This window comes from Myotis lucifugus, unplaced genomic scaffold (genome assembly GCF_000147115.1).
Source record: "Myotis lucifugus unplaced genomic scaffold, Myoluc2.0 scaffold_576, whole genome shotgun sequence".
Classification (NCBI taxonomy): Eukaryota; Metazoa; Chordata; class Mammalia; order Chiroptera; family Vespertilionidae; genus Myotis; species Myotis lucifugus.
The window spans coordinates 233,292-248,643 of record NW_005871624.1 but is presented as its reverse complement, the minus strand read 5'-3'; the positions used below and the strand labels follow the sequence as shown (position 1 = coordinate 248,643).

The 15,352-nt window shown below is 54.3% G+C and overlaps 1 protein-coding gene across 1 annotated transcript in view; it reads left to right on the top strand.

Annotated features, from left to right (window-relative positions):
* CDX1 (caudal type homeobox 1) overlaps positions 1-15,352 on the top strand; it is a 15,655-nt gene extending 303 nt beyond the window's left edge. Inside the window, 3 exon segments of the mRNA XM_023745731.1 lie at positions 11,947-12,000; positions 13,726-13,871; positions 14,426-15,352. Coding sequence (XP_023601499.1) covers positions 11,947-12,000; positions 13,726-13,871; positions 14,426-14,650 — 425 coding nt within the window. The 3' untranslated portion in view covers positions 14,651-15,352.

Below are 15,352 nucleotides of genomic sequence, written 5' to 3'. Positions count from 1 at the left end.
GCAGCCTCCGACCACTCTGACGCTGGGGAACTGCTCTCTCAGCTCCCCTTCCGAATCCCAGCCTGCGGAAGCACAGCCTGTCTGTCTAGATAGGGAAACTGAGCCCTGAGAAGTAGAGATGCGTGCAGTGTGGGTACTGGCAAGGCTGGAACTAGAACGCTGCCCCAGACTTTTATCCCAGGGCTCTTTTAGCCACACCGGTTTCTTCTACCCCCATCCCAACCCCAAGCGGAGGCTGCACACCCACCCCAGAAGGGAAGGTGCCCTGATGGTAAGGATGCGGTCAGGCACTTCCCTTTCCCGGTCTCAATCCCCCCGACAGTGAAGAGATCGTGGGTCATGTCATCTGGACTGAAAAAGAGTCTCTTTGGTTAGATTGGCGCTTGGGGGGCTCCCTACCTTCCCATCCAGGGTCCTTCCTGAACTCTTGACCCTGGGGGAGGGGAAAGCAGGAGCAGTTGGGAAGGTGGCTGCTGTTTGGCTCCTGAGCCTGTGAACCTCCTGCCCCCAGGCAGGCCTCTCTGATCCACCCTCTTCAAAGGCAGGGGAGGGGGCAGGACAAAGGCCCAGCTTTAATGAGGGGCGGCCTGACCTCCTTTATAGGTCCCCCCTTTGTCATGTAACAGGCTGCGCCTTGGCTCGGTAGTGACTCCTGTTGGCCGGAAAGTGAACACGATACCCCATTGTCCTGACTGTGTCGGGCCTGTCCTGACAAAGGCCACCTGGCCTGGTGGGCGGGAAGTTGGCCTGCCCACCCTTTGATGTCCAGCCCCTCCTCCCCTTCCCCCAGCTGGGAGGGAGCCTGGGACTTCCCCACCTCCTCTCTCTCTTCACCCCCAAGTCTCCACACATGCCCGGCTCACCCAGGGGGCAGATGCTGGGGAAGGCTTGATCGGTAGCTTCAGGTCTGGCTGCAATCAGACCACCTTCTTGGGAGGCTCAGGGACACATAACCTCCTAGCTGCCTCCAGAGGCCTCAGAGGACTGGGACTGAAGGCCCAGCTTTGCCCCTGTCTCAGTGACCTTGGCTAACATTTATAGAACACGTACTGATGGACCAGGCACTGACCCAAGGTCTTGCATGTGTTAACTCATTTAATTCTTACACTATAGTAGGTACTGTTATCACCCCGGTGTTAAGATGAAGAAAGGATGGCATAGAGAGGTTAAATACTTGCACAAAGTGGTACAACCAGCAAATGGTGAGCCTGGGGCTTGAAACCTGGCAGACTGACCACCAAGCCTCTGGGCTAATTCTCTAAACAGCTTCTCTTAAGTCAGTCATCTTTTTCTGAGTCTCAGTTTTACCATTGACAGGAAAGGGAAGGGTCTCGTATCTTTGTTTGAGTTACAAAAGGACCTCTTTGAAAAATTAATGGAAAGTACAAATCTCTAGAAAAGAGTGTTGTCTAATTTGGTAGACAGTTTCAGGAGTTCTAGGGGCCCCAGAAGCTTTATCCATAAACCCCCGTTGAGATCCTTGCATTAGATTATATGAGAGAGGGTTGTGGGGCCACACCCTCAGGGTCCTGCAGTTCTGTGTGTGTTCCCTGGAGAAGGAAGCCCGCATTTCCTGCTCCACTATTCCAGTTGTTGCTTCCTGCTGATTGGGTGGCTTTGGAGATGGATGGGGAGGTTCCGAGGGGGCGGGACTTGCAGGGTTGTGCCCTCACTGTGTGAAGCGGAGAGAGTGGGCCAGTGGGGGTCAGAGGCCTGGGGGAGCTTGCAGGCCGTGTGATGTCAGTCAGGTAAATCACCTCTTCTCTCAGCACAGGAGCTGAGAGCCCAACTCAGCCTCTGGTCTCAAAAGTCATTTGGACACAGTTGTTCCCAGGCGGAAGGGGGCCTAGGAGTAACTCTGCCTAAAGGCAAAGGACCGTTCTCCCTTTGCTCCCAGACAGTAGAAGGAAGGGCTAAGGGAGGCATGGGGGCTCCCGAGGAAAGTAGCTGCCCCGAGGAGTGAGGTAGGACCCATTCTGCCAAGGAGGCAAGAGCCTTGGCCTTCTGAAAACTGGACACTCTGCCCGTCGGCCCAGGGGGCATCTGGCTCTTGACCAGTGCTCCCGAGATTCAGGCAGAATTGGGGTGGGGTTACAGACCCTCCCTGAGAAAGAGGCCAAGTCCCTCCCCTATTTGGCCTCAGTTTTTCCTTCTGGGCAAGGAAGATACAGGCTCTCTCAGGGGTGTTTGCTGTGTCCATGCTGTTGTCTCAGATGGCAAAGGAAAGTTCATGCATGCTGCCCCCCCCCGCCCCCGCCCCCCCTCCCCCCCCCCCCCCCCCCGCTGGATTTCCTGCAAATGTGGCTCCCTGTCACCATGTCTCCTGGTCCATTTTGGCCAGCCCATTTTCCCTCCCTTGTGAGGCTCTAGCATTCTACAATATCTGAACTGGACATTTAGAGACCAGACCTACAGATGGAGAACTGAAGCCCAGAGTCTGGAAGGAATGTTCTAGTTTCACACAAGTGGAAGTTGGACTAGAATAGATGCTGGATGAGTCAGTTAAAAATTTTCCAAAGGTTTTCCATCATTTTTAGGGCAAAATCTTCACTCCTTCCTGAGAGCTCTGAGACTGTAGAGCATCAGCACCTGGTCCCTTCCTGCCATCTTGACCTCAACCTAGGCCACTCTCCCTTCGGCCACCAAACTAGCCTCTCCAGCCTTCCTTTAGCTTTTCAGGCATGCCATGTCCTACTGCAGGTCTTGTGCATGTGTTGTTCTTTCTTTCCAGAAACCTCTTTTCCTTGACTTTTGGCAGGCCTATCTCCTTCTCACCCTTCCGGTCTCAGCTTAATGGTCACCTCCTCAGAGATGCCCTCCATGATTTCTCAAGAAAGACTCCTCCTATACCAGTGATGGCGAATCTTTTGAGCTCGGCATGTCAGCATTTTGAAAAACCCTAACTTAACTCTGGTGCCGTGTCACATATAGAAATTTTTTTATATTTACAACCATAGTAAAACAAAGATTTATATTTTTGATATTTATTTTATATATTTAAATGCCATTTAACAAAGAAAAATCAACCAAAAAAATGAGTTCGCGTGTCACCTCTGACACGCGTGTCATAGGTTCGTCATTACTGTCCTGTATCCACCAATAATTTTTACCATGTTTCCTTTAGAGCACTAACCCCGACTGCAATGTATTCACTTATTGGTGTGTTTGTGTGTGGTCTGTTCCCCTACCCACCCACCAAGGTAAACACCTATGAGGTCTAGAGCCATGTCTATTTGGCCTGTCACTACATTCCAGACACACAGCTCTGTGTATGGCATTTAGCAGGTGCTCAATACATTTTGTTGAATGAATGAACAGGGCAAGTGTGAAATCTTGGCTTTGACATAGATTTCTGAGTTCCCGACCCTGGAGATGGGACCTATGACTGTCCAGGCAAGCAGTTCATGCCAATGGTTGCTCTTCTCTCCCTGCTGGGACAGTGAGGTGCCATCCTCACCTGGGAATTGGCATGGCTAAGGCTGGGACTAAGTCCTGGCCTTATTCTAAGGAGGTGCCAGTGAAAATGGGGAAGCTAAGGGAGAGGCTGTTGGCCTTCATTCCACAATCAAAATATTAAACAGTTCCAAGTGACTATTGTCACTTGATTGAGGCCAGGGTAGGAAGTGACTACAAGGGGTTCTATTTGTTTGCCTTCCCCCTTTGCATCTATAAATACCAGCGTTTTCATCAAGAGGGTCCTAATTCAGCCTTCTGTCAAATAAACGGCTTCACGGGTTAATGACCCGTGAGGGTGGCTGAGGTCCCACACAACCAGGGAGATGTTCACTCAGATGCTGAGACGGCTGCAACAGGGTGTAGATCTTGGTCCAACCCCTTCAGCTTTCCGATGGAGAAACTGAGGCCCATGGAGGGATGAACCACTCCTTTCCCCACCACGTTCCAGACCCTCCCCCTTGGCCCATTGCCACAGCCACCACACTGGCCTCGAAACTCCAGCCTCTCTGATGCCCCAGCTGCCTTCTACACCGTTGATAGATTTACCTCTTCCAGACACATCCCCTGCTCAAGAGCATTGCATAGCTCCCCACTGCCATGGAATCGCCATTGCATTTTATGCCATTTCGTTGCCGTAAAATCCAGCCCCATTTTTGTGGCATTTGAAGCCCTTTTGAGAACTGGCCCCCAACCCACTATTGGAGCTACTCTCCCACTGGTTTGCCCAGAGAAGAGATGCTTATTTGCAACAGTTAAGATCTGGGCCTGAACTGTGAATGAATTTCTGTTAGAAGCTGTGTGAGCATCAGGAAAGCTAATTTGGATCATTTCTCCGAGCTTCCTATTCTTCCACTGTAACATAAGGATAACAATAGGATTGTGCCTTGAAGCAATGGTACCTAGACCCCCGAGCCTGGCATAGTAGGTGCTCAGTGACCATCGGTACCTCTGACCATGTCTTCTCGCCCTTAGCAGGTGCCTTCAAGCACACACCCTGCCTCCCCAGTCTGGGTCTCTCAACCGGAACTACCCTCCCTTTCCTCTTCTACATTTTCAACCTGTTCAAATGCTGCTCCTTCTCCCAGGTCACCTCCTCTAGTAAGCCCTCCTTGGTTCCTCCCTCCTGGCACTCCCTCAGGCCCTTGTATTAACAACATTTACCACTGGCTGTATTTATCTCTATCAGTTCCGTCCTTCTCACCATCCCTTGCCCATAGTAGGAGCTCATGATAAACCTGATAACTGTGGTTTTGGCTGAGTCCTTACCGTGTGCCAGGCACTGTGCCAAGAACTTTGCCTGAGTGATTCCACCTCAGCCTCATAACAACCCTCAGAGGTGTGAGGTTCTATTATGAGCCTCATTTTAGAGATAAAGTTAATGAGGCTCAGAGAGGGTAAGGTGGCTTGCCAAGCTCACACAGCTGAGACGTGGCAGCACAGGGTTCCAGCCCGGACACTACGGCCTAAGGAGCCCCTATCGAACAAAGCAACACCCTGGGCACAGGAGCCCAAGCCCCCTTCATGTGCGCCCCGGCCCAGGTGGGGAAAAAGGAGGCCAGTCAGGGAGGAGCTATAGGAGGCTGGAGGGGGAGGGTGGGCACAGCAGGGGCCGAGCTGTTTAAAACTGGTTCTCAAGGCAGGAGCTCCATGTGACACCTCATCTCTCAGATGTATCTGGGAAGGGGGATGACCCAGTTAGGAGGTGGCAGAAGGCTGTTTTTGGTCGAGTGTTTTCTCGCCCCCGTTTTGGCAGATACTGCTGCTGAGAGCCGAGGGAGTCTTTCTGAAGGTCCAAAACGGCTTTGTTAGCAGTAGTGTCTGGCTTGTCAGGAGGAAGTTATCTTAATGGGCTGACCCCTCAGATGTCTGTCTGGGAGCTCCTGGGACTTGGAAACAATTGCATCTGGCGTCAGGTCCATCATTGTGTTAACAAGCTAAGCCCTCTTTCCACACTCACCCCTTCAGTGTGTAAAGGGGCGGCTAGATCCCTCCGCGTGACAGAGAGGGAGCAGGTGTTCCTGAAAGCCCAGGCTGATGCTCTAGGCTCAACACCCTCTGGTGACTTCCCATTGCTCTTGAAATCAAATCCAAACCCCGTATCCCAGGGCTCAGCTCTGCTAGCCTCTCCAGACTCATTATGTGCCTCATTCATTCATTCATTCATTCATTCAGGCAGGCCGGCCTGTGGGCAATAATCTTCTCCAAGTGTCTCTTCTGTGCCAAACATTCTTCTAGGTGCTGGGGGTTCCCTCCAGAACAAGGCAGACAGGGTCCCCTCAGGGAGCTGGCACTGTCTGCCCCTGACTCTGCTTACTTCTGCGTTGGGGCCTTTGTAGATGCTCTTCTCCCTTCCCAGAATATTCGTCCCCATCGGTGACATGGAAACCTCCTTCTCAACCTTTAAAAGTCTTGGCTTAAATGCTGCCTCCTCCAGGAGACCTCGCCCAAACTAAATGAAGTATGCCTCCCACCTCCCACCACCGAACCCAGCTCTCAGCTCTGTGCTCGCTTTCCTTCATACTAATCACAGTTTGTAATTATTTCATTTGTTTGTTTCTAATACAGTGCCACCCCCCAGTGAGAGAGGGGAATGAATTATTTAACAAATAAATACCAAGCATCTACCATAGTAATAAAGGAACTAGCATCTATTGAGCCTTGCATTTCTCAGCCTTTTTTCAAATGCAGGTATTTCTGACCCCAGAACCGCGCATTTGTGCACTAGATTAGTGGCTTTGAGGACGGCTGTGGGAGCAGTGCAGGTGGACAGACAGGAGGTTGAGCTGACCGGCTGATGGATTGGATGTGGGGAGTGGGGAAGTACTAGCAAGGCCTTTGGCCTGAGTGGCTGAAGGATGGGGCTATTTCCTTAGGTCAGGAAGACCAGGACAGCAGGTTTGTGTTATGTACTCAACGAGATCCAGCAAGTACTCGCAGTGTGCCAGCCACTGGTACGGACTGGGCGAGCAAGGTGGCATGGTGCCTGTCCTCACAGAGCATAGGAGGGGCCGGGCACCGAGGGGAGGGGGTTGCTATGGTCACACAGTGAGCTAGAAAAGGGCAGGGTTGTCCAATAGGACTTCCTGTGCGATGAGCATGCTGTCTATCTGCGCTGTCCAGAATGCTAGCCACTCGCTGCATGTGTCTTTCCAGCCCTTGAAATATGGCTGGTGTGACTAAAGAGCTGACTTTCAATTCTGTTTTATTACTTTAAGTATGAAATAGCCACGTGTGGCTGGTAGCTGTCCCAGGGGACAGTGCAGGAAAGCCTCTCTCAAGAGTTCTGAGGGTGGTAATCCACTCCAGATGGGCCCCTTTCTCTCTGTCGCGGAATCTCTCCAGCCTCTTCCATCTCGAAGTGCTCTTCATCGTTATCTTCCTCGTCACAGCTAGCTTTCAGTAATTACCCGTTAAGTAGATCGTCACATCTAATCTCCCCAACTACAGTGTATAAGGAGGAATTCATGTCCCCCCTTCACAGATGAGTAAACTGGGGTTCAAAGAGGTTCAATGACTTGCCTGGGTTCACACAGCCGGCCCGTGGCCGGGCGGGTGAGAGCCATCGGGTCTGTCTGACTCTGAATGCTCTGTCCTCTTCGCTGCCTCCCAGGCCAAGCCAGGCTGTGGACCCGCAGGGAGAAGAGAGGGCAGGGGATGGCACACAGGTGGCCTGGGGAGGTGGGGGGAGGGTGACAGTGGGGAAGAGAACCTTGCCCGAGGCTGCAAGGATCCTGGTGTGGCTGGCCAGGCCATTTCTCCCCACCCCATGCCAGCCTCACCCCTGCTCCGGGGCTTGAATGAGGAACTGTGATAGAGCATCAGCAGGAACAAGGACCCAGTCGAGAGCCCAAAAGAAAGCTTCACGGCCCACGAGACACGTCTATCCATCATGGAACTGGTCGGGTCAGGGCTGCCACAGCAGAGGTCCCACCCCTGGCGGCACAGATGAGGAAACAGACCCAAACCGAACATCACATGTGCAGTCGGTGGCCCAGCCAGATCTCCCCACACCCAGGCCAGCGTGTTCTTTGCCCTGCTGCTCCCCATCAGGCGGCATTCCTCCCTCTCCCAGGGGAGCCTCCAGCATCCGCTTCTACAAATAGCTCAGTTCTCCTGGTCGTCTCCATAGCTCTTTGCCCTTTACAAACTGCTTTCACGTCCATCTGTTCCCCAGGGGGAAGGAAGCCCAAAGAGGTTCAGCCACTTGTCAACTCCTTCAACTAAGGGTGGTCAGACAGGGGCCAGCCAGGTCTGAGGACCACTCCCCTCGGGCCCTCCCTTCTCCCCCTCCCCCTGTGTAGCGAGCCTTCCCCAAATCTCAGGACAGTGGCAAAGCTGCTAGGATCAGGCCTCACCAGAAGCGTCACCACCTCAGGGCTACCCTGCCACCTTTGCAGCCCTCTTATATATGTTATCTGGGTAGCACCTCACATGTTTTATATTAAAGTTATTTGCATGCTCAACATATATGTAATTCCTTCCTCCTCCTCAGTATACTGAAAACTGCCCACCCTCCTTCTAGTTAAGTACGTCTCTCCTTCCCCACTCCAGTTTCAGGACTCCTGGCGGTGGGATTCCATGGCCACCCCGTCCTTCCCCCTTCCCCGAGCTCCCTCCTGCCAAAGGTCCCTAAGCTTGCATTTCTCTTTGTCCTCCCCAGACCAGCGCTACAGACAGGTGCCTCCTGCCCCTCATGTGTCTGAGGCACTTGGCTGGAGGATGTGCAGACCATGCCCTCCCTGTGGGTGCTGCCCAGGTAGTGGACAGTGAGGGGGTGAGGGGGGCGGTGTCTGGTTCTTATGGGAGGGCTCAGAGCTGCACAGAACTTCGGAAACTACAGGGCCCTCAAAGCTGACACCCCAACCCTTTTCTGATGCACAAGAGAAACTGAGGCCCAGAGAGGGAAAGGGACTCACTCAAGGCCATACAGACAACACAGAACTGGGCCGAGGCCCCGCTGATTCCCACTGACAGGCCAGATGCAGTAGATCTGGGGTGGAGCGCCTGTGTGTTGGGGGAATTAGGTGCACAGCCAGGGCTGGACCACACAGGGAGGGGTGACAGAGGGTCCAGGGCTGGATTTGTGTCCCAGGCCCTGAGAGCCAGAGCCGGCAGTGTCATCCCTCAGGGCCACAAGAGGGCAAAGGAAGTGCTGACCCAGAGTCCACTCGGTTTTCCTGGCGCTACCCACCCCGCCCTTGAGGCAGAGTCTGGACTCTGTCCTCCCCTGGCCCAGGCTGGATGGGGAGGCCCCGCTGAAGGCTGTGTGGCTCTTGCCCCCTGTCCTCCAGCTGGGCAGGCTCTGCATCTAGACTCTCAGACAGGGAAATCAGCCTTAGAATTCTTTCAGCAACAATAACAAACACAATCAGAGAATCAACAAACATTGGGAGCTTCGCGTTTCCAAGTTGGAAGGGACCTTATAAATAAACAGTCTCGTCTAACACACCACCCATTGCACAAATCATTCCCCAACATTCCTGCCATATGGTTGTCCTGCCACTATTGGAAATGAATGCAATCTACCCTTCCCCACACACCCATTGCAGGCCAGGGACTGTGCAAGGCGTCCTCCATCCATCTCACGTGATCCCCTGGACATACCACGGTTGGGTGGTTCCAGGAGAACTTACACTTTGTGGTAGGTGCTAGTGCTGATCTGAGGCTGGACAGATCTGGGTTTAAATCCCACCTGCCAGATGTGTGGACTTCTCTGAGCCTCAGTTTCCCCGTCTATAAAATAGAGATAATAGTTGCACAACTTCATAGGTTGTTGAGAGGCATATACAAGCTACCTGACCCGTGGACATGTTGGCCCTAATTAGAATAATAATTATCCCCACTTTATAGTAAAGAAAATAAGGCTCAGAGAGGTGGGGTGAGTGTTGTGGGTCACGCAGCCAGTGAGAAGCTGTACTGCACAGCCACGCGTCAGGGTCACCAGAGAGCTCTTCAACTATCAGATCCCTGAGCCCTATTTCAGCCCCACTGAGTCTGAATGTCTGGGCTAGAATCTGTGCTTTCTAACAAGCTCCCAGCCAGTTCTGAGGCTGCTGGCCAGGCGTTTGAGCCATTAGCCTGTAGCTTCCAGGGCCTCTGCTGTGCACACTGAGGGGATGGGGATCTTGACCTCCACGGTGGTCTGGTGCACATGGGTGGCCATTCCTCAAGTCCCAAAGCCAGAGCAGAGAGAGAGCCTCGCAGTTGGGAAAGTGACCCAATGCTCTCCCTGCCATGCTCACCCCTGAAGATCTGGGGGCTCCCCACTCTCCCCCTGCCCACTCACACTGGCATCTGGCCCAGAGAGTTATTTATTAGGTGGCTGGGCGCGGAGGCCCCCATCAGACACCTGTTACTGGAGCCTGGACTTCCCCCTCAGCCCCAGCACCCCAGCGGCCTGTAAATCATTGATCCTGGGCCCTCTCCCCGCCCCACCACTCTCACGCACCTCCCTGCTCCCTCCCTCCTGGGCTTCAGGGTGGCACAGGTGCTCCTAGGAGGGGGGAGGGAGTGAGGGTAGCTTCGGGCATTCGGGAGTTCTGGCCCAGAGCTGTAACTGAAGCCCAGGGATCCTGTCATTAAAAACAAGTTCACATCTGCACATGGTAAAAATTTAAGCACCCCTAAAACTCCCTCCTACCTGGGGCTCCCCAGTTCTCTCTCCAGAGGCAGCTCCTGCTAATGGCTTCTTGTGTATTCTTTCAGAAAGAACCCTATGGGTGCACAAACATGTGATGGGGTATATGTGAGTGTGTGTGTCCCCATTTTTATACAAAACCAGTAACATTATTCACAACATTCAATATCTTGCTTTTATTTTTACTCAACAAAATATCTTAGGCATTGCTCCATGTTGGTACAGATGGAGCTTTACAGTCTCTTCCGAATGATTGCATAAAGCTCGTCTCCATGGATGCGCCATCTTTTATTTAACATGTTCCCTACCTGTAGCATGTACAGTGATTTTAGTCTTACATCGCTTCAAACAGCTACAGCTTTGGACATCTCTCTGTGGGATCCGCTCCTGGAGGTGGGATGATTGGGTAAGCGGTATGTGATGCTCAATGAGGCTACACATCACCGAGCTGGGCTCCTGTGGGACTCCCTGGCTCCTGGACCACATGGTGTGACAGCAAACATTTTGTTCTTTAGCAGAGCCATTTTCTAAACTGTGTTTTGAGCAGCTCTATCAATAGAAGTTGGTCAGTAGGTTCCTGAGCCCACCAGCCCCTCTCCTGGGCCCAGAGGGGGAAGGGGGACGGGGAAGACCAGGTCTATGGGCTGTGTCTTCACTGGCCGCCTTGCTAGAACAGAGAGGACTAATTATGCAGGTAGAGTCCCACCTCCCAACTGGCCTCAGCCCCTACCCACAACCTGGACTCTGGGAAGAGCTGGGCTAGAGGTCAGGACACCTGAGCCCGGGTTCATACCACTACCAGGCAGAATAGTCCTAAGCAAGGGCCCCTTTTTAAGCCTCAATTTCCCCCATCTATGAAATGGGTGTGATGGTTCCCTGCTTGCTCATGAGAAAGGATGGGAGTGAGAGCTGGGTGTCTTGGGGGACAGGTAACTGCATAACCACTGCTTGGAATCTCAGGCTGAGGTTTGGGTGGGCAGGGAGCCTCATTCCCCACTTCAGGCTGTGAGTCTTCTGGGCATTTCCAAGGCCCCCAGCCTTTGGACCCTCCGGCTGCGGCCCATGGCTCTCAGGGGTCTGCCCTCACTACAGACTGGCCCCTCCCTTCCCAGAAGTACAAGTAGATGGGTAGTCTGCTGTTTGAGCTTCTGCTGCCAATGCTTAGGTGGGGTCCATGGCGAGTCCTGCAGCCCCTAAACCTGGTGGGTGGGGAGTCGTGAATGATAACGGAGAGCGAGAGCTCTAGACCATGGGACGTGGTCTTGGGCGAGTCCGACTGCCAGGGCCTTCAGTGACCCTGACCACAGCAGGAGGCTGGGACTGGAAGGACCACCAGGCCTCTCTTATTTTGATCTCTGGCAGCTGGATAAGCATCCTGAACCGGGCGCTCTGCCTTTATTAGACGAGAGAGACGAACTTCCCATGACCCCTTCTTGGTTTAGCCCGGCGAGCCCAGTGGGCTGTGGGTGCAGAGCTCCGGGCTCTTATGGGGGAGGGGGGTGGTGGCATTAGGCGGAACTGACTTTGAGCTGGCGTTGAATCTTCTAGGCCGAGGAGGGGCTCCATCTGGACCAAAGCCTTAGCAGCCACTCCCTTGTCCCTTTCCTGGGCCAGGCCGGGCGGCGAGCCGAGGCTGTCCCGTGCTGCGTCGGGCAGTGAGCTGAGGGCAGTGGATGTGGGAGCGTCCAGCGCGGTTCCGCTGCTCTGGCAGGAAACCAGGGAAAAGAGCCCAGTAAGATCTGTTGTCTCCCATTCTCCACAAAACCATTTGGCTCTGGAGGAGCCCAGTGCTGTCCTGCCAAGTTGCGTGGGCTTGGTGGAGGGGGTGGGGCCTGGATCGGGGTGTGGGGTAGTTAGGACAGGGGTGCTGAAGGACAGGGGAGACCAGAGCTGTGACCCAGACAGAGGTGAAGGCTGGGGTGTTATGGGGGCACTTGGGTGAGGGAGGGGGGAATTGATGGGGATTCAGAGACCCACCATGCCCTGGTGGGACGCATGTGTAGGTCTGAGTGCTTGCATGTGCCTCCTATTTATAGCCATGTGCTCAGCTTTTTACAAAGAAAACTCATGTTTAGTCAGGCCTCCACACCAGCCCAGGCCAAGCATGACTCTTAATATTCTCTCCAGACAGACCTCTGATCCCAGCCCCAAAATAAGCCCTGACATTAACCCCAGTCAGTCCTCCAATCCAGTTCCTGGCCCCAGGCTGAGTCCCATGTAGAAGCCAACCCACCGCCTTCACTCTCCTGCGTTATTGCAGGTCTCTCTGTGCTTCCTGCTTCTTCTTGCCAATCTGTTCTCCATGCAGCAGCTATTGAAACGTACTTCAGACCTCGTGTCTCCTCTGCTCAGAACCCTGCAATGGTTCCCATCCCAGACAGAGGAAAACCCGGAGTCCTTTCAATGGCCTGTAAGGCTCTGGGCAGCCACCCCTCCGCCCTTCCTCAGTACATTCCAGCCACGGCTCACTGTTTCTTACACACGTCAGATGTCAGGCATGTTTCTGCCTCAGGGCCTTTGCACTTGCTGTTCACTCTGCCTGGAGCCCTGAATCTTTCAGTTTTGCTTTTCCTGATGTACCCCAGTGCCTGGCTCACAGCAGGTGCTCAGTAAGTACTTGTGAGCTGAGCAGTCATTCCTGCTCTGTGCCCGGGCACAGGCAGAAGGGTGGATGGCTTCAGGAAGATCAGCCCCTATTCACCCCTAGCTCAGGGCTTGGTGTTCAGGGCTAGGGCCTCTTTTAAAAAAATATACATTTTTATTAATTTCAGAGAGGAAGGAAGAGGGAGAGAGAGATAGAAACATCAATGATGAGAGAGAATCATTTGATTGGTATCTCATGCACGCCCCGCCTTGGGGATCAAGCCGGCAACCTGGCCAATTGAACCGTGACCTCCTGGTTCATAGGTTGATGCTCAACCACTGAGCCATGCTGGCTGGGCAGGGCTAGGGCCTCTTAAGGTAACTTCTAGGTCCTCAAGGGTCATCAGCAGCCACGTTCAATAGGAATCGAGGTGCCATACACCCAGGACAGTCCAGCAAGCGTCCGCCCTGCCTACAGTGGCTCTTCCCTGCTCTCCTCTGCACAGGAGAAAGGAACAGCTGCCATCATTAGCCTCCACCTGCCTTTGCCTGCCAGGTGTCCCTCCATCTCACTGGTGTTCACACCTGTGGTCTGAGGACCTGGAATGGAACCACCTGGGGAACATATTAAAAATGCAGATTGTACGCCGAGGCTTTCTGACTCACATGGTCAGGGAAGCCCTGGAAGCTGCTTTCCACAGGCTCCCGGACTTCCTGTCGTGCAGCCACACCCAAAGCTGCTGGGTTAAAGCTGGAGGAGCTGGTGATCAGAGCAGGGCTCTGGGTCAGCAGACCAGGATTGAAACCCACCCCCACCAGCAGCTTGCTGTGTAACCCTGAGAGAGTTGTTCCCCTCTCTGTGCCTCAGCGCCTCCCCAAAGTGCTTGCCTCTCAGGAAGTCTTCAAGCCTGAGCCTGGGGGGCCCCAGGGCTGGGGTGTGCCTCCCTCCCCACCTCATGGTCCTTCTTCTAAGGGCTGGGGACCCTGGGGACCCTGCCTGGGCCTTTTGCAGGCTGCCCCTCCGCACTCACCTCCCCTCTGCTTCTCAGGAAAGACCCGGACCAAAGACAAGTACCGCGTGGTCTACACCGATCACCAGCGCCTGGAGCTGGAAAAGGAGTTCCACTACAGCCGTTATATCACCATCCGGCGGAAATCGGAGCTGGCTGCCAACCTGGGGCTAACTGAACGGCAGGTGTGTGGGACCCCCACCGCAGCCACAGGAGCTGCACTGGGAGTCTGGCCTCCAGGCTGTCAGGCAGATTACGGAGCTCAGTCAAAGGAGGAGAACAGAGAGGTTGAGCCTCCTGGCCATGGTCACACAGCACAGCAGAAACTGAGCCACTGCCAAATCCTCTCCTCCCTCAACAAAACCCAATACCCCTAATTCCCAATAGGGAAATAGGGGACCTGATTAGCTATAGACCAAAGCCGGCTATGATCAGTGCTGTTTAAATCCAGACAAGGGAGTAGTCACAGGCAGAACAGGGAGGGCTTCCTGGAGGAGGGGTGTTAGAGGATGGCCTTGGGAGATGGGGAAGAAGAAGGCTACAGGAGAGCTTGTCATGAGAGTAGGGGAGCACATTTTTGAAAGGAGAATGTGTTCAGGGTCCACGAATGGTCTGGGTGTCGGGAGCAGGAGGGAGGCCACAAACGCCACATCAAGAAGTGAGAGCTCAGCTGTCCTCCCTCCCTTCCTCTCACTGTCACCGGGTCTCCGCACCACCCACCTCTGTTCTCCAACCACAGGTGAAGATCTGGTTCCAAAACCGGAGGGCAAAGGAGCGCAAAGTGAACAAGAAGAAACAGCAGCAGCAGCAGCAGCAGCAGCAGCAGCCCCCACAGCCACCACTGCCAGCCCACGAAGTCACCCCCACGGCCGCTGGGCCGCCCCTGGGGGGCCTGTGCCCCAGCTCCGCTAGCCTCCTGGGCGCCTCCTCCCCAATGCCTGTCAAGGAGGAGTATCTGCCTTAGCCCCCCGCCCAGCCTTGTGGGCTGGGGGCCTGGGGACTCAGATGCTGGGAATGTGGCTCCCGTTGGGGCTCAGGAGGCCTGGTCTGAGTCCCAGCCCTGTCACTGACCTTCTGGGTCACCTTGGACAAGTCACCCACCCAGCCCCTGTGTGCCCTTGGCCAATCTGTGCAGCGAGCTCTTTGGATAAGGACATTTTTCTTTTCTAGGCCTCAGGGGGATAAAGGAACCCAGGGTGGGAGGTCTCCATCCCTAGAGGGCTGGGTGAGGGAGTCAAGATAAGTCCCCATCCCTATCTCCTTCTCCGTAGGTTCAAGGGCAGAAGGCTGCTATAGGGACTAGACTGATCCTGGAGAAAGGAGATGAAGCTGAGGGAAGATGGAATGTTGGCCTGTGGGGAGGAATGTGATCAGCTCCCACCTGCCCGGTCCTGCAGCCTCGCCTCCACCTGCCCCCATCCTAACACACCCTGAACCTCTCCAGGCTGACGCAGAGCAAAAGCCCACAGGAATGGGCCCGAGAGGCTCTGATGACTGTCCCCTCCGGGTTGCAGAGCCTTGTCCCCTCACTAGTATGCTCAATGGGGCTCCAGGGTGGGGGAGGCCCTTGGAGGGGGACAGAGGTCAGAGCCCTCCCTGCCAAGTCCCACCTCACCAGGCTGCCCCTGGGCCCTCAGAGGACTTCTCTGGACCAAGTAGAGCTCAC